The sequence below is a fragment of the Lissotriton vulgaris genome, chromosome 5 (genome assembly GCF_964263255.1).
Source record: "Lissotriton vulgaris chromosome 5, aLisVul1.2, whole genome shotgun sequence".
NCBI lineage: Eukaryota > Metazoa > Chordata > Amphibia > Caudata > Salamandridae > Lissotriton > Lissotriton vulgaris.
The window spans coordinates 118,718,305-118,740,418 of NC_141693.1; the positions used below are offsets into that span (position 1 = coordinate 118,718,305).

At 44.9% G+C, this 22,114-nt stretch overlaps 1 protein-coding gene across 2 annotated transcripts in view; it reads right to left on the reverse strand.

Annotated features, from left to right (window-relative positions):
• AGPAT2 (1-acylglycerol-3-phosphate O-acyltransferase 2) overlaps window positions 1-22,114 on the reverse strand; it is a 453,413-nt gene that overhangs the window by 207,945 nt on the left and 223,354 nt on the right. For both annotated transcript variants that reach the window (XR_015295860.1, XM_086921038.1), the window contains exon 2: window positions 17,721-17,854. Coding sequence is in view for 1 of the 2 variants with exons in the window: in XM_086921038.1 (XP_086777164.1) it covers window positions 17,721-17,854 (134 nt within the window). In the remaining variant the exon portion in view is untranslated. The remainder of the gene's footprint in view (window positions 1-17,720; window positions 17,855-22,114) is intronic.

Consider the following 22,114-nt stretch of genomic DNA (forward strand, 5'->3'; position numbering starts at 1 on the left):
GTTGAGGTCACCATCAAAGATTATGCCCAAATTCCTAACCTTAGAAGCCGGCGTGGGGGGGTCACCCATCGCTACAGGCCACCAGGTTGCTGACCAGTCAGGAGAGAGAGGTCCTGACTGTTCTGTTTGCCAGGAGAATAGCCATGTTACGCTGCACTGTGAAGACATATTGCAAAGATGCTGGGTCTTGCTTATAGTCAGGAGGAAAAGGTGTTAGCCTATGCACACCCCTGCAGCAGGTTCTAAACAGGACTTCGACAAAGAGGAGCTGCAGGCGCACTGATGTTTATTTGTCTTAAAGCTACCCACTGATCCTTCATTTTGCCACCTAATCCTTATGTTCTTGATGTACAGTTGCGATGTTTGTTAAATTCACTCAACTATTTGCCACCTCCTTTATTACAAAGAAGACGCAGTACGTAATAATTTGCTAAGTTGCGATGCAGCAGTGTTGAGTACATATGATGACATATAATGCAATGCTTGTGAAGAGGTGGAGAGGGTACTCTATCAGGTGGTCCTACTGTCTATAAAGCTTTTAAGTTGACAGGCATCGAAAATAGATTTGACACTGGTAACGCTCTAAAGTTAGCCAGAGGTAGAATGCATAACTGTCCATTTCTGTTCAGCATTTATAGTTCAGTGATGGAAGGTTGTTCCAGGATCCAAAGGACCGAGTGGATGGTTGTAGACAAATTCCCTTTAGCAAACATTGGAAGTGATTGAAGCACTGAAGCACAGGCATTTTAAGGGATGACGGGCAGAATCACCTGCTGGAAAGCACAACAGCTATGCAATGACTGATAGAGTTGCACAAGATGTCCACTGGCAATCAAATGTTTGAAGACGAGCCTTTCATTGATACAGCTTTGGTTCCTGCCGGAATTAGTAAAGGATAAAAGTTCATTTTTACACTGCATGTTGCTTGATAAGTAAAGGAAGAACAAACTCCTCCAATAGTCCCAACTGCATGCAAGCTGCTATAGATGGGACTTAACTAGTGGCAATCTTCTATAGAGAGGCTTGACTCAAAATAATCATGATTTGCCACAGAAAACTAAGTTATGCTTCGAAACGGTGTAAAATAAACTAATGTTTCAATGTATAAGATATTTACATATATTAGTAGTCTGAACCTTTCTATGAATAAGGTGAAATGCATTGCCCTTTTTGGGGGTACTAAGAGCCTAGTGAGTTAAGGTCAATGAGGCATTAGTGGATGCGCAGAACGATGGATGGAGATAGTGACGCGGGAGTGAAAAAGACCGGACGATCTAATGTCTCAGTGGGAGAGAACAACAGAATCCCCTCTCCTTTGAAGCATCTTGAAACTCTCACAGTAAAGTGAGGTGGTATGTATTGACCTTCGTGTATAGTACCAGAAGAAAGAAAAGGGGTGAACTATGTCCAATACAGTCTACATAGATACTCAGAGAAAAGCGGATGATTCTGCTACGACAGAATCCTTCTTGAGAAATTGAAATATTGGAGTACTGGATTATAGGGCCCTGTACTCCAGATGCTATGCAAAATAAAGGATCCTTCCCTTATAGTGATGTTTAGACATACATTCTCAAAAGGTTTTATCGGGCACCAGTTTCAATAATATTTCTTTCTCCTGAATAAAATGGACTGCACATTAATGGTTCTCACAACTTATTTGATAAGGGTAATTAATACGTAAGAAAATAATCTTATCTAGGTGAAGGGAGTGAAGAAAAACCCACTCCATGAAATTCGTTCAAGGGTCCAGTGGCACTTAAAGTATTTTTAAGACTGTGATTAGTGCCCATAGTAATCAGACCCGGGAGGGGCACACCAAACCTGTGAGTAAATTTGATCACCGATTGCTATGGTAAATCATCATAACATGTATGCTCCAGTGCGATTCTGGAAAATAAATTCTCTGTTCCCTAAGGACTTGTCAGATTGGATTCCTCCCTCTTTATTGCCAAAAGATGTATGATTTAATGGGAGAAATAGTAGAGCCTCCGTCTGCAACCTCCCACAGAGGTTTCCCCCAGACAAAGGTCTACCAGAATCCTCAATCACAGGGATCCAGACAAAGCCAAGTACAGAATTGTCACTGGATGAAAATCCCCTCATATGGCACACCTCAATGTGCTGAGACACCCTCCCGAGATATTTTTCAAGTGCTTAATATGGAATCAGGTCCACTAGAGAAAAGGAAATGAGTGAGGCAGTTTGAGGAACAATCTCCTGAAATGAGAGGCTCCAGAACAGTTAACATCGAAGCAGTACAAAACGTTGTCTGCTCACCAGCCTTCTTTATTGGTCACTGTTAGGGCATGGTACTACTGGACTCCAATTTCTATGTGTCATCATTCTGTTCCCTATACAGTGTGTTACAATAGATTGAATTGTGGTTTTCTTATGGTTACTGTTTAGGTGACCTTAAATAAAGACTAGGAGTGGAGTTGACAACCTCTCTGAGGTCCTCTCCACACACCTAAGAGGCAGATGACAAATGTTTCTTGATTCTTTTTCTGATTAGGGTAGGTAATGTAGGCATCTGATATCAAGTTACTACAGCTTTATGTTGTACGACTAGCTGTGGTATCCTTCATATGGTTTTTGCTCTGCTTTATTCCCCTGAAATGCCCCCAAATGATGACCACTGATATACTGCTATTACAAATCTTAACTTGGGATATTTAAGGGGCTATGCTGAAGGCCACAAAGCACAACTCACCCAATCTACTCCTACTACAGAGAACATATCTCCTATGTTCTCCATATGAGCTTCACTGAGGAGGTTCCCTGGAGGCTGGGGCGAGGAGTTCAACTTGTTCAGCAGGTCTAGCGGGCTCCCAGAGGATGCTATGTTATAGTAGCCAGTTCAATGGATGGTCGCACCATCATTTGCCTAAATGTTTATGTCCCACGGCCAGTCACGTCATCCTTCCTTTCTTTGATAGGAGAGGTTGTTCTTGAAGCCTCCAAGGCATCTTTTGATTGCGGGAGATTTTAATGGCTCATAAACAGGATTCTGAATAGGCATACCTCTCGATCTACTAACCAAACACGCCACACTTCTTTATTTGTCTACACCAATGCAGTGAGGTTAAATAGTGTGAATGGAACCTTCAACCTCTCAAACCGAGTATACTGTTTTCGTTTTTGCAACGCCCACAGGTCATTCGCAAAACTGGATTTATTTTTTATTTCTACCGCCAATGTTTACCTTATATCAGAAATTGACGTCCTTCCAAAGGAAATTTCTGACTGGACCACTCAGCAAAATCCTTACACTGGAGTTTATTAGTACCCTTGACAGATTTATTTGAAGATTCTATGCATGGTGGTGGTAACCAATAAGAGTTCAATATATCACTGATCAGTACAACACAACACACTCTTGGGTGACTTCAACCTCTCGGGCAACATCTTCTCAAAACAAACAAGAGACACTCTCCTCAACCTCATTAACACACAACACGGTACAGTCCGTCAACCAAGCAAAGTCCACATTCTCGTCTTTTCAACATCATCAAATCAATGTAGTCAAAACATATCCCTGTACTGGACAGTAAGCCAAGCTATCCCTATCTCCCTGCGCAGCATCCAACCAACAAGCCATGGTCAGCCCAAAAGAGAAGACAAAACCTTCAGATACTCAACAACTTCTCCATTAACCATCTAAAGCATAAACTTAACTCCTGCCCTGCCAACTGAACGTCTGATGCCAGCAGTCTTATAAACTACTTCAATGTTTTTTGGGAAATCTATAAGAACATCCTTGCGCCAACAAAAATGCAACAGAGCAAATCAAAAAATAATTCACCCTGGTCTAAAGACTTCAGTGGCAATAAACTCTCAACCTGCAGGCTTTAAAAGAAAATGGAAGAAAACAGGATTACCAACGACCTCATAATACTGAAGACCTTCTGTGCAATATACACAAAGCTTATCACATCAGACAAAGTAAAGTACAATACCAACACCATCAATTAAGCCACCAACAGAAGCAGAACACTTTAAGACAAACAAGTACTGCATCAACCACATGCCTGACCCACCTATCCCAAACTCCACAGACAAGTGTAATGTCATCAACCTCTTTGTCAGTTAAAAAATAAAAAGATTGGACAGTACATTGACAACACCAAAGCCGCTTCTCCACTTATGGCCACCCTGCTCATGGAATCCCACAAAAAAAGTAACCTTTGAAGCCCTGTCTCTTATAGATCTCATAAAAATACTGAACTGCCTCAAAGACACTCCCTAAGAAGATGATGTCATACCCTTGTCCCTCATCTCTCCCGGGGCGCTCTCTCAACCAGACTTAACACTGTCAAGGCCTCCCTCACCCAATGCATCTTTGCAGCATCTCCCACTCCTAACAAAACCTACATTAGACCCTGAGACCCCGATGAATTAGCCAGCTACCTTTCCAACATCACCTGATCTTCATCTGCAAGATCATTGAAAAAGCAGTGTACGCTCAAACCCAACATCACATCAGTGCTAACCATTTCCTGCAGAACTGCCATCTAGCTTCAGTTCACGCTGCAGCATGCAGACTGCTACCTTACCATACACAACACCCTCCTGACCACAGATGAAGATATCCCCTGCCGCTTGATATTGTTGAACTTTTCAACTCCTTCAACCCAGGTGACCATCCAACTCTCAACAACAACCTGTAATCTGAAATGGGATTCACTGGCACAGTCCTTTACTAGTGATCCTCCTACCTTTCCAACAACACTAGTTTGTTCACATGTTCATCTCCAGGTTACGCAAGATCCCTATCACTTGAGGCAAGATCCCTATCACTTGAGAAGTCCCCCAACTTACACCAAATGCTAAGCCACTCGGATTTATCTTGGACCTCACACTCACCTTCAAAGAACATATTGTCTAGACACCAAGACTGCCTGGAACAAGCTCTCTCTTACAAAGAAAGTGAACCTGTTGTTTAAGCCCTCGTACTCTTGCTTATGCATAGTGGTAACAACCTGCTCAATGGCCTTCCAGCCCAACATTGGCACCTCTTCAGTGCATCTTACACACCTCAGTATGTACCATCCAAGGCCAGAAGCAATATGATCACATCAACCTCATCGTGATGAAACTCCACTGGGGCTCCTTGTCTCCTGCACCATCTTCAAAACCAACTGCATCTTTCACAAAGCCATGATGATCAGCACTTCCACTAATCTTCTGGATAAACTCACAACGCTCCCAGCAAACCTTTTAACTTACTTTGGCTATCAGATAGGGAACAGTTGGATCTTGCGATGTCAGAGGAGGAAGTGGGAGAAGCAGCTTTCTAGATTTCAACAGGGAAGACCTCAGGCCCCAACAACATTTCGACAAAGATTATGTGCAGCTTTTCATTAAAATTGGCTTTTTTACCAAATTAGCACCACATGTAACCAATGTGATTCGCCGTGCAGCAGAGGATGGAATGCTCTTGCTTGATCACAGAGGCAGTCATTACAGCGGTGTTAAAATCAGGAAATCCAACTGACCAATGCTCTGAATATATAGGCCTTTATTCTTGATAAACATAAAAAAACGAAAATCCTAGCCAAAGTTTTGGCAAGTCAGCAGATCCCATCTATGCTCTTCCTTGATCAGAGGGGCCAAAATAGTTTAATGCCGAATAGGTCTACCAGACGTAGCCTCAGATGCATTCATAATGCTCTGGCCCTGGCTTTAAGCTTACATAGCACATTATCATTATTGCTAGTAGACTTTGAGAACATTTTCAAGATAGCTGGGGATATTTGTTTGGGATGCTGTCAAGAATTGGATTTGGCCTCCACTTACATCCCAGTATATCCTAATACTACATACAAAGGGCAATGCAAGAAGCCAGGGGAATGGGGTCCTTTCGTGTGCACTCCAGATTGAGGAGGGTATCCAACAGGAATGCCCGCTCTCCTCTCTATTATTTAACACTCGAACCCCTGGCCTAGTGACTGCAGAAAGAGGATATGGTTCAGGATTTACACTGGTCAGAATGGCTGGAGGATCACGTCGCCATATTCGGATGATCTTCTGGCATTCTTAATTAGCAGGCCAAATCCGGACCTAGTGTAACAGAAATCTTAAATTAATTTGGGCAAACAACAACTAGTCCTAAGTCTGTTATTCACCAGTTCAGGGAACGTCTGCATAGATAGTATGTGCCCTGGGTTTAAGGAAGTGTCCAGCTTTATGTATTTGGAGTTTATGGTTCAAGTTCCCTCACACAATGTTGAATACGCCAATCCAAGGAATTCCATGACTCTCCCCCATCCAGTTTACAACACTTAACGCCTCTCCACTCTACATCTCTAGACACTACGACACTCCACTCTACGTCCCTCCATGCTGCAACACTGCACGCTACAACACTTCACTCTATCCCGCTTCTTTGTATCCCACTCCACTCCACTCTATTCTACGACACTACTACTTTACACCTCTCCAAATATTTCTACACCACTCTTCACTACTCCACTCTACAACACTTTACCTCACTATACGCCCCTTCAATCTAGAACCCTCCTCTCTACCCCCCCTAGACTACGCACCTCCACTCCACTCTTTTCTACGCTATGCCCTTACACTCCTCGTCAATCCACTCTGCTCCACTCCACTCTGTGCCACTCAATTCTATCCCACTCTACGCAACAACACTTATCTCCACTCTGCAATCACTTTACAACCCTCCTCTCCACTCTACGCCACTCCACTCGACAACACACTATTCCACTACACAACACTTTACTTCATGCCACTCCACTCTATGCCACTAATATTTAGCCATGTTGAACAGAAGCCACGCTGGTGTTTTTAAATGGCTACAACACATTGACAAAGCCAATAGCTCTTGCACATGCAAGACCTATTGACTTTGCCAAAGCTTGTTCCAGTGGGGATGCAGTATGAATCAGACTGTTAAAACATGTATTATTAAAAATCGCAGCTTTGGACCATTGCAGATCTCCAGTAAGAGTTAAACCTTCCATAAACACAATTCTTTCGATATTTACAGTCACAGCATGTCCTTTTACCTGAAGGATTCCAACAAAATTGCAGACTTCACATCGCAGAAGCTAAACTAACAGGCATTGGCAAAACCAATAGGTACCGCTTATGCAAAAGCTATTGAATTTGTCAATATGTTTGAGCAATGTTGTACACCAGAATGGCTGCTGTTCAGCATGGCTAAACGTTAGTAGGGTATAGGAGAGAGGTGTGGTGTGGGTTAGTAGGGTGTAGGAGAGAGGTGTGGAGTGGCTCAAAGGGGAGTAAAGTGGAGTGTTATGGAATGGTATACAACAGAGTTGAGTGGTGTGGAGAGCAATGAAGTGGAGTGTCATGGAGTTGTGTACAGCGTTGTGGAGGACATAGAGTGTCGTAGAGTGGAAGGGCTCAGAGTTGAGTGGTGTAGAGTAGACCACAGTGCCAGAGTTGAGTAGAGTGTCGTAGAGTGATGTAGAGCTCAGCAAAGTGTTGTAGAGTAGAGTGGCGTACAGTGGAATAGACTTTCATAGAGAGGAGAGGCATCGAGTGGAGTAGTGTATCATAGAATTGAGTGGAGTAAAGTGGCATGGAGTGGCATAGAGGACATTTCGTAGAGCATTATTAAGTGAAGAAGTGTCATAGAATGGCACAGAGTGGAATAGAGTGCTGTAAAGTGGAATAGCATAGAATGGAGTAGAGCGTCAGGGGAGCAGAGTTCAATGGAGTAAAGCATCACAGAGTGGAGTAACGTGAAGTGTTGTAGAGTGTTAAGTAGTAGAGGAGCAGAATGGCCCAGAAGGAAGTGTTGTAAAGTACAGTTGTTGTGAGTAAAGTGGTGTAGAGTGCATTGGCGTAGAGTGCAGTGACGTCGATTAGAGCAACGCAAAGAAGATTGTAGTGGCATAGAATGCAATGGTATGGTGTGGAGTGTATTGAGTGGAGTGCATAGAGTGGAGTGATGCAGGTTACCGTGCAGAGATTTAGAGTAGAGTGGTGTACAATGCAGTAAAGTGGAGTAGAGTTGAGTGGTGCAGAGTAGAGTGCAGTGGCATAAATTGCAGTCTTACAGAGTAGAGTGTCAGAGTGGAGGGTCGTAGAATGTTGCAGAGTAGAGTGGTGCAGAGAGCAGTGTAGTGGCATAGAGTGCGGTAGCATAGAGAAGAATTTTGTAAAGTATACTGGTGTAAAGTCTAATGGTGCACAGTAGTTGACATAGGTACAGTGGCGTAGGGCGCACTGGTTTGAGGGGGGTGGAAGCTTCGCTACTGTTCGAAGAGCCAGGTCTTGAGGAGTTTTCTGAAGGCAAGTAGGTCTTCGGTCTGCCGTAGGTGGGTAGGAAGGGTGTACCAGGCCTTGGCGGCGAGGTAGGAGAAGGATCTGCCACCTGAGGTTGTTTGTTGGATGCGGGGGACGGCGGAGAGGGAGAGGCTGGCGGAGCTGGCGGCGAGGGGTGTGGAGGCTTAGTCTGCTGTTCAGGTAGGCTGGTCCGGCGTTGTGGAGTGCTTTGTGCGTGGGTGAGGAGTTTGAAGGTGATCCTCTTGTCGACGGTGAGCCAGTGTAGGCTTCTCAGGTGGGGGGTGATGTGGCTGCGGCGGGGGGACGTTGATGATCAGTCGGGTGGAGGCATTTTGGATGCGCTGTAGTCGTCGTAGGTGTTTGGATGGGATTCCGGCATAGAGTGTGTTGCCATAGTCCAGCCTGCTGCTGACAAGGGCCTGTGGCACCGTTCTTCTTGTTTCGGTCGGGATCCACTTGTAGATCCTGAGGAGCATGCAGAGGATGTTGTAGCAGGAGGAGGAGACGGCATTGACCTGTTTGGACATGGAGACGGAGGAGTCGAGGATGAATCCAAGATTGCGTGCGTGGTCGGTGGGTGTCGGTGCTGTCCCCAGAGTGGTTGGCCAGCAGGAATCGTCCCAGGCTGAGGGGTTGGGTCCGAGGATGAGGACCTCCGTCTTGTCCGAGTTCAGTTTCAGACGGCTGCTCCTCATCCGGTCGGCGATGGCCTTCATTCCGTCGTGGATGTTGGTTTTGGCGGTGGTTGGGTTCTTGGTGAGGGAGAGGATGAGCTGAGTGTCTTCAGCGTAGGAGATGTTGTTTAGGTTGTGCTGGCAGAGCACTTGTGCAAGGGGCGCTATGTAGATGTTGAACAGTGTCGGGCTGAAGGAGGAGCCCTGGGGGACGCCGCAGATGATGTCGGTGGCTTCTGATCGGAAAGGTGGAAGGCGGACGCTCTGGGATCTGTCGGAGAGGAAGGATGTGGTCCAGTCGAGGGCCTTCTCTTGGATACCGGCTTCTTGGGGGCGTATTTTTAGAGTGGGTTGGCAGACCGTGTCAAAGGCGGCCGAGAGGTCCAGGAGGATGAGGGCAGATGTTTCGCCGTCTAATTGGCGCCTGATGTTGTCTGTGGCGGCAATGAGGGCTGTCTCGGTGCTGTGGTTTCGTCTGAAACCGGATTGGGACGGGTCCAGGAAGTTGTTGTCTTCGAGGTGGCGGGTCAGTTGCATGTTGACGATTTTCTCGATGACCTTTGCCGGGAACGGGAGCAGGAAGATGGGCCGGAAGTTCTTGAGGTCCTTGGGGTCCGCCTTGGGCTTTTTGAGGAGGGCGTTGATTTCGGCGTGCTTCCAGCTTTCCGGGAATGTCGCTGTTTCGAAGGGGATGTTGATGATCTTCTGTAGCTGGGGTGCAATGGCTGCGTCTGCCTTGTTAAATATGTGGTGTGGGCACTGGTCTGTCGGTGATCCTGAGTGGATGGAGTTCATGGCCTTGCGTGTCTCGACGTCGCGGACGTTGGACCAGGAGGTCAGGCGGTTGGTGGTGTTCGGGAGAGGGGTGGAGTCTGGCGTGGTCGGGTCGGTCGTGGTGTTGAAGCTTTCGTGGTGGTCAGCGATCTTGCGCTGGAAGAAGATGGCCAGTGAGTCGCACAGTTCCTGTGAGGGCGGGATGTCATTGGTGTTGGCGCTGGGGTTGGAGAGTTCTTTTACAATACGGAAGAGCTCTTTGCTGTCGTGTGCGTTGTTATCCAGGCAGTCTTTGAAGGAGGATCTCTTGGCTGATCTGATGAGGTGGTGGTGGCTGCGGGTGGCGTCTTTGAGGGCTGCGTGTTTGTCCGGTGTGCGTTCGTGGAGCCATTTCTTCTCCGGTTTCCGGAATGCGAGCTTGGAGGCCAGGAGCTCGTCGGTGAGCTCCTGGCCTGGCGTGGTTGTTGGAGGGTTTCTTCATTGGGGCGAGGGTGTTGGCACAGTCGTTGATCCACTGTCTGAGATTGCGGGCTGCGGCGTCTGGGTTGGTGGGGTCGGTGGGTGGGTTCTTGGAGAGGGTGGTGATCAGCTGATCTTCGGTGACTTTGCTCCAACAGCGGCGAGACAGCTGTTGGGTGCGATGGTGCATGGTTGGTTTTTTTGAAGGTGAAGTGAATGCAGCGGTGGTCGGTCCCGTGGGGTTCGGTTGTGTGGCCTAAGGTGCCGTGGGTGCTTGTGGAGAAGATGGCGTCCAGCGTGTGGCCGGCGGCGTGGGTGGGCGCGGTGACGAGTTGTCTGAGGCTGAGGTTGGCGAGGTTGTCGATCAGCGTGGAGGAGTTGGCGTCGTTGTTGTTCTCGAGGTGGAAGTTCAGGTCCCCGAGGAGAATGTAGTCCGTGGAGGCGAGTGTGTGGGTGTTGGCGAGGTGGGCGATGGAGTCGCTGAAGCAGACCCGGGGTCCGGGGGGTCTGTAGATGAGAGTTCCTCGGAGGGTGGTGTTGAGGTCGGTGTGGATCCGGAAGTGCAGGTGTTCGGCGGTGTTGAGGGAGTCGTCTGCATGGGTGGTGACCTTGAGGGTGGACTTGTGGACGATGGCTATTCCACCTCCGATGCCGTTGGCGCGGTCCCTGCGGGTGATCGTGTATCCATCTGGGATGGCTACGGCGATGTTTGGAGCAGAGGAGTCGGTCCACCACGTCTCGGTCAGGAAGGCTACGTCCGGGCCAGTGGTGTCGAGCAGGTCCCAGAGCTCGATGGCGTGTTTGCGTGCGGAGCGGGTGTTGAGGAGTATGCAGCGGAGGTGGTTGGGTCTGGTTCTTAGTGGTTTGATGGTTCTGTCGCAGGTGAATCTGCAGCTGCGGCAGGAGAATGGTCCGTCGGTGTGTTTCGGGGCGGCCTGGTTGCAGCGTTTGGTCTCGGCCGGTGTTGAGAGCGTGGAGAGAGTCGGCGTCGTAGCTGAGTCTGGGTCGGGTGCGGTGGGGGGCGCAGGGCTAGGGGTTCTGGCTCTGTGCGCGGTCCAGGCGCGGACGGGCACAGACGACTTGCCTTGGGTGCGCCAGCGGGGTGCCAGCGGCGCCCCCGCTGAGCGCGGCTGCTACGCGGACATGTAGCGGCTTCCATATGAGGGGATGTGGGAGGGAGGAGCAGCTGGGAGGCGGGTGCGGGGTGGCGAATGGGATTGCAGGTGTGCGGGGCCGCAGGGACGCAGCGGCGGGAAAACAGACGGGGCCCGCGGGAGAACTGGGCACAGGAAGGAAAAACAAGTTTAGGCAAGAAAACAAGTACAGGCACAGAGGAATAAAAACAAGTCTGGGCAAGAGAGCAAGTACAGGCATAGGGGAATAAAAACAAGTCTGGGCTAGAAAGCAAGTACAGGCACAGGGGAAAAATAAAAGATTAGGCAAAAACAATGCAGGCAGAGCCGTGCAGCAGCGTGGGGAGCAACCTGCCTGTGAGCAGGGTCATTGGTAGAGTATATTTGTTTTGAGTAGAGTGATGTAGAGTGCATTGGCGTAAAGTGCAGTGGTGTTGTGTGGAGTGGCACAGAGTGCAATAGAGTGACGTAGACTGCAGTGGCAAAGTAGATTTTTTCAGAGTAGAGTGAAGTGGCATAGAGTGAAGTGGCATAGAGTGAAGTGACAGAGTGCAGTGGTATAGAGTAGAGTGTTGTAGAGTTCAGTGGTGAACAGTAGATTACAGTGGCTTAGAGTGGACTGGCATAGAATGCAGTTGCTTAGAGTTCAGTGGCATAGAGTGACAAAGTAGAGTGGCAGAGAGTGAGGTGTTGAGGAGTATACGGTTGTAGAGTGCAGTGGTGTATAGTAGAGTGACGTGGAGTGCATTGTCATAGAGCGACATAGTGCAGATTAAAGCGTTGTAGGGTGCAGTGGAATAAGAGTAAATTGGCGTAGAGTGCATTGATGCAGAGTGCAGTGGTCCAGAGAAAAGTGATGTAGAGTGCAATGGCATAGAGTAGAGTATAGTCGCGTGCAGTGGTGCAGAGTAGATTGGCATAGAGTGCAGTGGTGTTGAGTGTATTGGTTTTGAGTAGGGTGGTGTAGAGTGCATTGGCATAGAATGTAGTGGTGTGGTGTGGCACAGAGTTATAGAGTGACAGACGGCAGTGGCAGTGGCATAGAAGATGTTTCAGAGTACAGTGAAGTGACGTAGAGTGCAGTGGTACAGAGTAGAGTGTTGTAGAGTGCAGTGGTGCAGAGTAGATTAGAGTGTCGTAGAGTGCAGTGGTGCAGAGTAGATTGGAGTAGCTTAGAGTGGATTGGCGTAGAGTTCAGTGCCTTAGAGTGCAGTAGCTTAGAGTTCAGTGGCTTAGGGTTCAGTGGCATAGAGTTCTGTGTTGCAGAGAGTCACAGTGCAGTGGTGTATGGTAGAGTGATTGGCATAGGATGCAGTGGTAGAGGGTAGAGTGGTACAGAGTAGAGTGGTGTAGAGTGCAGTAGAGCAGAGTAGGATAGAGAGGCGCACAGTAGAACAGAGTGCCGTAGAGTGCAGTGGCATAGAGTATAGTGCATAGAGTGATTTGGTGCAGAGTAAACTGGCGTAGAGTGCATTCATTTTGAGTTAATTGGTCGAGAGTGCATTAGCGTAATGTGCAGTGGCATTGAGCGCAGTATTGCAGAGGAAGGTAGAATTGAGTGGAGTGGCTCGTGTTGCTGTAGAGTGCAGTGGCGAAGAGGGCAGAGGTGCATAGTAGAGTAGTGTGGAGTAGTGTGCAATGGCATAGAGTGGAGTGGTGAAGAATAGAGAGGGTTAGTGGGGAGTGGTGCAGAGTAGAGTCCAGTGGCATGGAATGGTGCAGTGGGGTAACGTAGAGTATGTATGGTATGTTAGCCTACTGCCATTACAGACAACACATCTTCAATTGAAATGACCATTACAATCTGTTGCAAAGTCATCCGGTGCCCTGGATACCCCCAACTTTTTTGCTGACTGGTGGTAACTGACTCTGGCTACTGGCTACCCTGGGCTCTCCCTTACCAGGCACAGGGCCAGTGCTATGCTGAAAAGACAGAATACAGTGAAACACCTACATACATTAGAATACATTATGGGTTAGGGTATCCCTATGATTGGCATGACCTCCCCTATAAGCCTTAGTGTAAAATAGGGCAGGGGTATTGAAACTACCTTTAAGCCCTAGTATAGAATAGGGCATGGCTGTTTAGAGGCCAGAAGCCTTTCTGCACTTCGATGTGTGCACTGCTGAGGCTTGAGGGCAATTTAAAGACAGCCCTGTGTTGCAGGATTTCTTTTAAATTGCAAATTGTTCCTAAACTCGACTTTGGGGTTTGGGGCACTTAGAAATTAATAAACTACAATGTTTAGGCATATTAGGTATCCCCGGGGTCTCCCCAGGCGTCCCAGGGGTGGGCGTCAGGTACTTATAAGGAGGATCCTTATAACATGATTTTTATATGCCCTGGGGTTAGTGAAATTGCCTATGTCACTCCGCACTTTGTATTAAAGTGCTACCCCAAATCTGTGTTTGTGCTAGGAGCTCTGTGAAGTGAGGATCTGCAATATTTTGAGATATTCAGAACTCCTAAAGTCGCCCCTATGTGTTGCAGAGATGAGGGGTCCTGTAGATAAAGGCAGGGGCCTTATAAAAGATGTTTGATAAGCCCTTGCCAAGATCATTTCCCCCATTGCAAATCCCAAACCACATAGGTTAACATGGCAAGAAGTTATTAACTAATGATTCTCGCTCGGAGAATCTTAAAAAAATACCATTCAAGGACTTCCTAGAATGGTAGTGATAAATCCATTAATATGGTTGTGTTGAATTTCTCCTAAAGTGTACAGGTACCGGTCTGTAAGCCAACATTCAGCCTTCCTGTGATCAGACCTGATTGGGCAGAGTTGAATGGATTAGCCAGGCTGCTTTGATGAGGTGATAAGTAGACCCTCTGGTTATCCAACCATTCTGCCAGCAGGGGGATGGGTTGTAAAAAATCTTCTTCAAAGAGAGGAGGGGACATACAGTGCAAGTTGCATTTTGGAGAAATGGTGCTCTCTGGGCCACACTTACATAGTGCCACACTTTAGAGGATATGGTCATACCCTTGGGTGTTGCCCTGCACCTCTTTGGGCAGGAGTGCCATCCTTCTTGACCAGTAGAACTTGGAATAAGTATCTGAGAGGGACAGAGCCTCTCAGATCTGATGCTTGAAACTCAAGGAAGAAGAAGGGTCCATGATGAGAAGTTTGATTTGCACCAACCAGGCCTTGCACTTTGAAGATTGGGCCTGCTGCACAATCTGGAACTACAGCCCTGTGGACTATCTTGCCTCAAAAGGACTACACAGTGGACTCCCTGCAAGCTGCAGGTTAACAGAGCTCACCTGGAACATCACTACCAATAATCCTCAGCCTGAAGTACTACCAAAGGATTTGTAAGGGTTTTGTTCAAGTGGAATGTGGGAACAGAAGTCCAAAACTTTCAAAGACCATCTTGGAGCTTGTAGACCCTTGGAGTAAGTGTGTGACACTTTGGGATCCTGTGGAGAACTTCAGGAAGAGGTTCCAGAAGGTTGGAGAACTTTGGAGCAACATTGGAAAAAAAGCTCCACAAGTGGACTGACTTGACCTGGCAAGCTGGCGACCCCCAACAGTGAGCCGGCCTGCCATTCAGGTTTGTCCCGCTGAAAAGCTACGGGGGTCCAACTTACAGAGTTTGACCGGGAGTAAGCTGAAACCCAAGCTGGAGAACCTCGGAGCATCAAGGGACCTCTGAAGAAAAAGCTCAGTAAAAGTTTCCACGTCCAAAGGTAGGAAAGGTGACCAGGACCAACCACAGGAGTCAAGCTGCCCACCTTCAGCCATAAGCCAGCCTGGATCCATTTTGGTTTCATCTCAAAGATAAGCAGTTTCCAATTTTCATAAATTTGTGTTAGATTTTCATTGTGTGTTGTGTCTTAATTATTTACTGATTTGGTGTTTTTAAAATCTTTACAAACCTGTCTTTGAAGTTAAGCCTGCCTGTTCACAACCAAGCTACCAAGAGTTGAGCATCGGAATACTTTTCCAACTCCTATTCTGAACCCTAGACTGTGTTAGTGGCCTTATTGCCAGTGGCAGATATACATTTGTCCCTACTAATAACCCACCTTCCTACACATTTGCACTTACATACTGATAAAAGTATACAGTGAACAAATAATGTGTGCAAATATCATCATCCAATGTATTGATTTGATCGTCAGCACAATTCAATTACAGACATTTTAATTTTGTTGTGTGCTAGAAAAAAATACCATCTGTACAGCCTTCCTCAGGCATAATTGTCACACAAATCCTCTAACTTTGAAGTCAGCAATAGAAAAATAGAAAAAAACACCAAGCTCCCTGGAAGACACAGCCTGACATTTGACTCCTGTCTTTGAATGCACAGCAAATGTAACAAGACATGAAAAAGATTTACAGGCCTGTGTGCAGAAAGTGAGTTCATGGAAGAATACAGTAAACAAGGTTTGGGCAATGGGAGGGACGAACTTGAGCTGAACAGACTAAAGCAAATAATGAGGGCAAATAGAAAGCCAGTAAATGGCTGTTAAAAACCACAAAGCCAATGGTGAGCAAAGGGCAGAATGCAATCCTAGGTCAACTTTCTGAATGTCCCCAAGATGTCTTTAGAAAACCAGACAGGTGCAAAAATGGGGTTACTTGGGGACAAAAAGATTTCTAAACTTTACAAGTCCTTATCTATTAAATCTCCGTACATATTTCCCATCCTACATGCAGCCTGGGCGGCAGATGAAAGCAAATTGTCCAATGAGGTTTAGAGAGATACCTCCAGTCTCCATGGAAGGTAGCCATCTCGGAACAATGTGAATATGTTCCTTGTTTTACTTTTTGTACCCTTTCTAAAAAGTCTAATAAAGATTTACTGAAATAAAAAAAATATCTACAGATAATCTGGAAAGGCTGTGAAAAATGGGTAGCCTCGGTGCCAATCTGACTTCGGACTTTTTTTTTCCGAAGGTTTGGGATTGTCCATTTAATCGGGTGTTTTAAAGGGAAGTATTTGAGTCTCTGTTGATGGTACTGGATTAGCCCGTAATGCCCTTGTCGAAGTGAGTCTTTTTACAAATATTGGATGATTTGGAGGGAAATTCTTATTCTAGAGCATTATTTATCAGGTACTAATATTTTCACAAGAAGACATTGCACAAAACAAGATAGCTAGCAGCTCTCCTCGTGTGAGTTGCTGGGAAGAGCAAAGACCATCAAATGCCTTCCCCTAGGGAGGCCGATCTCCAAGGAAAGCAGCGTGCTTAATTTGAGCTAGTGGTTGAAGGGTGGGCCCATGGGCACTCTTTTTGGGGGTCTGCACTTATTTCTTCTCATCAGACTTTGGCGCAGAGCAAAAGAGAGCAAAATACAAAACAGGAGAGAAGTAGGAAAAGAAAGACAATACAACAGTGAGAAAGAAGAGATATAAAATAACTTGAAGGACTGAGCTAAAGTGCAAGCAGTGTATGATGGTGAATGAAGTGGCAAGAAGTGTAATCAAGACAAGACAGTCTTGGTATTCGGCAATGCAGACCTTCGCTAGCACTGTCCAGAGTCTCCAGAGGCACTTATTAATTTACACATTAAGCACGGAGCAAGACCCTGCTTCCAAAATTGCACACAAAAAAACCCAAAATTAGGAGCCCTTGCAGAAGTAGTTCTAAAGAAAACTAAACCCTTCTAATTATCTCCTCGTATTTTATACTGTGTGAAGGTTCCACCGCAGAATAACTGTGGCAACACTGTATACATAGAATATATATTTCTGCTTGTATATGGGTTGTTACTGTAATGTTATGTTTCCGGTGCAAATGCAGATTTCTAAAAAAAAAACATTAAACGTAGAATTTTTTTGACATAAATCATGGCAGAACTGATTGAGATATCAGTCAGGGTACTTTGGCTGAAAGAACTTGAAATATAACGGCCGAAAAATAACTTTGAGTCCACGACCAGGACCTGGATATAAGGGTGTATATGGTGGTGAATGTCATGACAGCACCTATCAGCCTGGACGAAAGGGGTTCAAATGTTCTCTCTTCTGTTGAACACGCCATGGTAAGAGCTAGATCCTTCTCCTCTACAACTACATACTAGTGCGATGAAAGTAGACACCAGTGATGAAAGAAGACCTAGGGTCTCTCCATGGTCATTTGAAGCACCGCCGCAAATGAGTGGGCCAGCATGTGAAATGACACGTTTATCAAGACAGTGCTGGCAGTAATGTGCTGTAAGCTAATACAACTATCAAGAACGTATTTATTTGTATATTTATTAGGTACAGTACACAAAATGAATTGTCATCGAGACATTCTGCTTGAAGAGAAATGGAAAGGTGCCTTCAGGATCAAGAATGTAAAACAGCCATGAATCAACATGCATGAAACGACCAGATCTGCTTGTTAGTAAGAAGTCTAAATGAATTGTGTGAAAAGACTGATCATGCCCAATAGAAGAATCCTTACCCATCATGTCCAGGATGCTCTGGTGATTGGAGATGATGACACAGGGCCCTTTAACCTGAAAATTCTCCAAGCCCTTCACCTCAAATCTCAAACCGTAGACATACTTCATGGACCTCACAAAGGCACTGATGATCCTGCGAAAGAGTAATGGCCGTGGTTACTGTTGGGTTGCTCCAGAGGCTCCCTGTTGCCATCGTGGTACCATAACAGAAGGCATCCAATGTGACGCTGTGACTTACTACATATTTCAATCTATAAGTATGCTAATTCACATTTGCCTTGGCTGAGCAAGTGGACCATTTACAGCATAATCCTTTTAAATTATCTATTAGATATGAAAACGTGTAATGTTGGTATACTTTTGTCTACAATAGGAGTTTTAAGTATAGTTCACTTTTATTGTAACCGAGCATTTATTCACTATATCATTTGTTTATTAATATGGTCTGTGCTACACGTCTTTTAACCATCATAATTAATGGCAATTTATTGCATTATTTTGTAGTGGTATTAGGTATCACATTTCTATGCACATGCCAACATACAACATTGCTCTTTGCAAGCTACATATTCTCGAACAAATGTTTGAAAAATACTTGATACCAAACTGCTTGTGAAATCTTTTATGATTAATTAAAACACGGGCAAATTTACCTGAAATATGTAGTAAACCACCTCTGATAAACAAGTTAAAGATTTACACAAAAGATACACATTATTATGTTATTATTTATTATTATTATTATGCGCAGCAAAAAAGCATTTGTTCTCAGGAGGAATGGTAGCCATAAAGCGACAAGAGTATGCACATGAGTGGCGTAGCAGGAGTGTCATGGGCCATAACATGAACCACGAAAATGAACTCACTCCCTCTTTTGGGGAGCACACAAAACCCATAATCGGGGGGAACAGGCTCCTCACAGTACTGGGCTCCAGTGCCACTGCACCGGCTGCACTGACGATAGCTACACCAAGGTGCTCTTCTGAAACAACAGCAAGAATAGTTTACAAAAAATATGATACCTAGCAAAAGCACATGTTCCTGCTTCGCATACCCGTTAGAAGATGGATGCCCTCTCTGCCCGCGTACTCATTCACACAGCGCTGGTACTTCAAACTGCACCCGTGGGTTTCCCCCGCGACGTGTCAGAATTAATTTTTTGGCACCTTGAGCCCAACTAACTACTGAATTCAGTAAGCATTCTTTTGAATGTTCCACCATTGTTCATTTTTGTTCTGAGTTTGTGCCACTTTATTAACAGCCCCACTATCTATAATTAATTTACTTCGGACAGTAACTGCAGAATGGTGCCATTTTCTCACTATTCAGGCTTCTCGTCCATACGTCCTAACTCCTTATGACTTCACCAATTCAGTTATAGGTGAATTGTGGGATTTTGACCATTTATTTGTGTCTCTCTCTCTCATTATTTTGCATCAGATAAAACACTAATCTGGGCTCTTCATTAGCAAATCGCATGGTTTGCGCACTCAACATCCACTTTGCAACCACTTTTCATATTCATGAACATTCCCTCCATTCATCTGCTACATGGATTTTTTTCGCCTTATGATATATAGGTAAGTATTTACTTTTCTATGGACTTCATCGAAGTCTGTCATTTCTAATTTCTTTAATTGTCAAAAGTAAAATTTTTAAGCCCTACTGCCTACCTTTGCTCTGCAATTTGATTACAGTCGTGATGATGACTCTTTGAATACTCGCTAGGTTGAAACGTCATCAACACTATGGGGCATGAAGACATTGTACTAAGAAGTCAGCAAAAAGTAGCAAGAGAACTGAGAGACTTTTGTAAGTTTCAAAACTAAATTATTTATTGTATTACTCAAATTGGCAAATTTTACAGTTTTAGGCTATTTAAACCTTCACTTTGAAAGTAATGAATGTTCTGCAAGTAAGGCTCTGATTGCAGATTTTTCTGCGTCGACTCTACCTCTCTGTAATAATGGCCCTACACACATAGCTGGTCATTTATTGGACCCCATTTTCTCTAATTTGTCCGATATCAATTGTCCTCCTGCACTGCCCTTATGTTGGTCCGATCACTTTGCGGTCAAGTTTCAACACAGAACTCCACCAAAACTGGCCTCATTGTCACCTAGTATATTGGGCCGGTCCAGGATCTGGGGAAAACTGGGCATAGAAAAATGTAATCAACTCTTGCTAAGCAATGTCCCTTGTCTTAATTCAATATCACTTTCTTCTTAGGACAGTATTTATAACTGGATTGCCACTGCATCTAATGCATGTCTCCCACCCTCTGTGAAAAAATGTAATGATCACCGTCCTCCTGCCCCCTGGTTTACAGAGCAGTTAAAATCTGAAAAAAGTAAGTGTAAAGCCATGGAAAGAAGTTGGAAAAGGAATTACTCCTCTAAATCTAAAAGTATTTACAAAGCTACGCTGAAAAAATATCATGCCTTATGTAAAATAGCACAAGCCGAGTATGTTTCTTCCACTATCTTGGGGGCAAAGAATTGTCCTTGAACTCTATTTTCTAAGGTTAAGAAGTAAGTTGGCTCAGGCACTCAACCTAGCCAGACTGTTCTTGATGAACTACAATGTAACACTCTTGCTAACTTCTTCATAAATAAAAGTAGAACAAATTTACCTGACTTTAGGGGGAACTAGTGTGTCGTTCCCGGCTCTGCCTAGTCCTGCTCCTGTACCCAATGTGGCAGCTGAACCCCTGCTTAAATTAGAGAAGTGGTTACCTCTGGATATTGGTTCTTTTAAAAAAATACTGGCGAGTATCAAATCAGGCTCTCCCTGCGACCCTCTCCCGGCTTCGGTGCTCCTGCAAATGGAACAGCCCGCCTTGAGTGGTGAGAATGGGAGGTCGCTCCTTCTCCTTTCTTGGCCCAACCCTGTGGAACTCTTTACCTGATGTGATGCGGAATGAGAATTTGTACCCCAATTTTCGCAAGCAATTAAAAACTTGGCTATATAATCAATAATTCTAATCTAGTTTTTCCGAGTTTCTCTCAGAGACTGCGCTGGGAAACCCTTGTTGGGTAGCTGTGCGCATTGGAAAAATAAATTAACATAACATTAGCCCAGGACTGGCCAATGAAATGTCTAATGCCCACTTCATGATCACATTTTTTGTTTCCTTTATTATTGCACCCACTTGCACTATGTGATCACTTTTCAAGGAGCACCACTGTTGCTTATTATTGATCTTTGTTGTACAGTATATGAATTTGAATCCACTGACATTTATTATAAATAAAAGGACTTCAGAATAAACTTTATTCAGTTCATATCAAAGCATCTTAAAACGATTCACAATAAAGATGCTAGTTTTTATAAATGCAAAATGTCATAACTCCTTTTCGCGTAATAAACAGTCCACCCATAATAAAATGGAAAACAAAATTATACCTGGATAAAATTTAAATAGAGATTAAAACAATCCCATTCCTAAAGGTCTTTATTTCCTTAGAAGAATGCCTGATTAAAGTGCAAATAGGCAATAAACCCACCTTCGAAATCTTCACATTTAATTGCTTCTTTGAAAAATGACTAAGGTGCATATTAATAAAAAAGAAAGTGAATATAATCAGGGGACTCCAATCTCAATCTTAGAAACACATTTAAAAGTTCAGAGGTATACAGGGCTAGAATGAAGAATGGACTGCTCGTAAAGATAATAAAGCACAATCAATTGTCCTGCAATCCTTTTACAAGTTCTTATTTTGTTCATAAAAATGTTTGCTAAAACGTAGCTAACCTTTATATCATTCATGTCCATCAGAAATGTATGTGTTTTTGGTAATTATGCAGTCCTTCATTTAAAAGCACGGGCTTTAAATACGTTTTCCTACATTCATGATAAAATGTACAAAAAGGGGTATATGCATAGATGAGTTATTATCACATGGGCATTTAACATCGTGCAATGACTTGAGCACTAGATTCAGGTATGCATTTACCTTCATTTATCTGGGACTGTAATAACTGACAATCTAAGAACTGTCCAATGTTCATGTTGTTAAGTGAAACCTAGACGGATCTTGTTGTTTTATGGTTAATGTATGTCCTATACGCTCTGGGTATATGGGTTGCTTCTGTGGTGATAACATACCTAACATAACTGCCACCCGGGATACTGTGCTATACAAAGCAGGGCGCTCCTATATTGAAGTGCCAAGAGTCCCTTTGGAAGACACAAAAGATAAAAGGTGCCATGAAAACGACTGCCTCTCAGAATCATGTACCAGCAGGAATCTGGGCATTAGATTACTAAACCTGCGGAATGTTATCCGAAATCTGCATTCGTTATAAAGGGACCCACAGCTCGTAATTGAATCCACAACTTACATTTTCCCCTTTCATTAAACTGCAGCTACACTGTTGATTTCTAAAATAG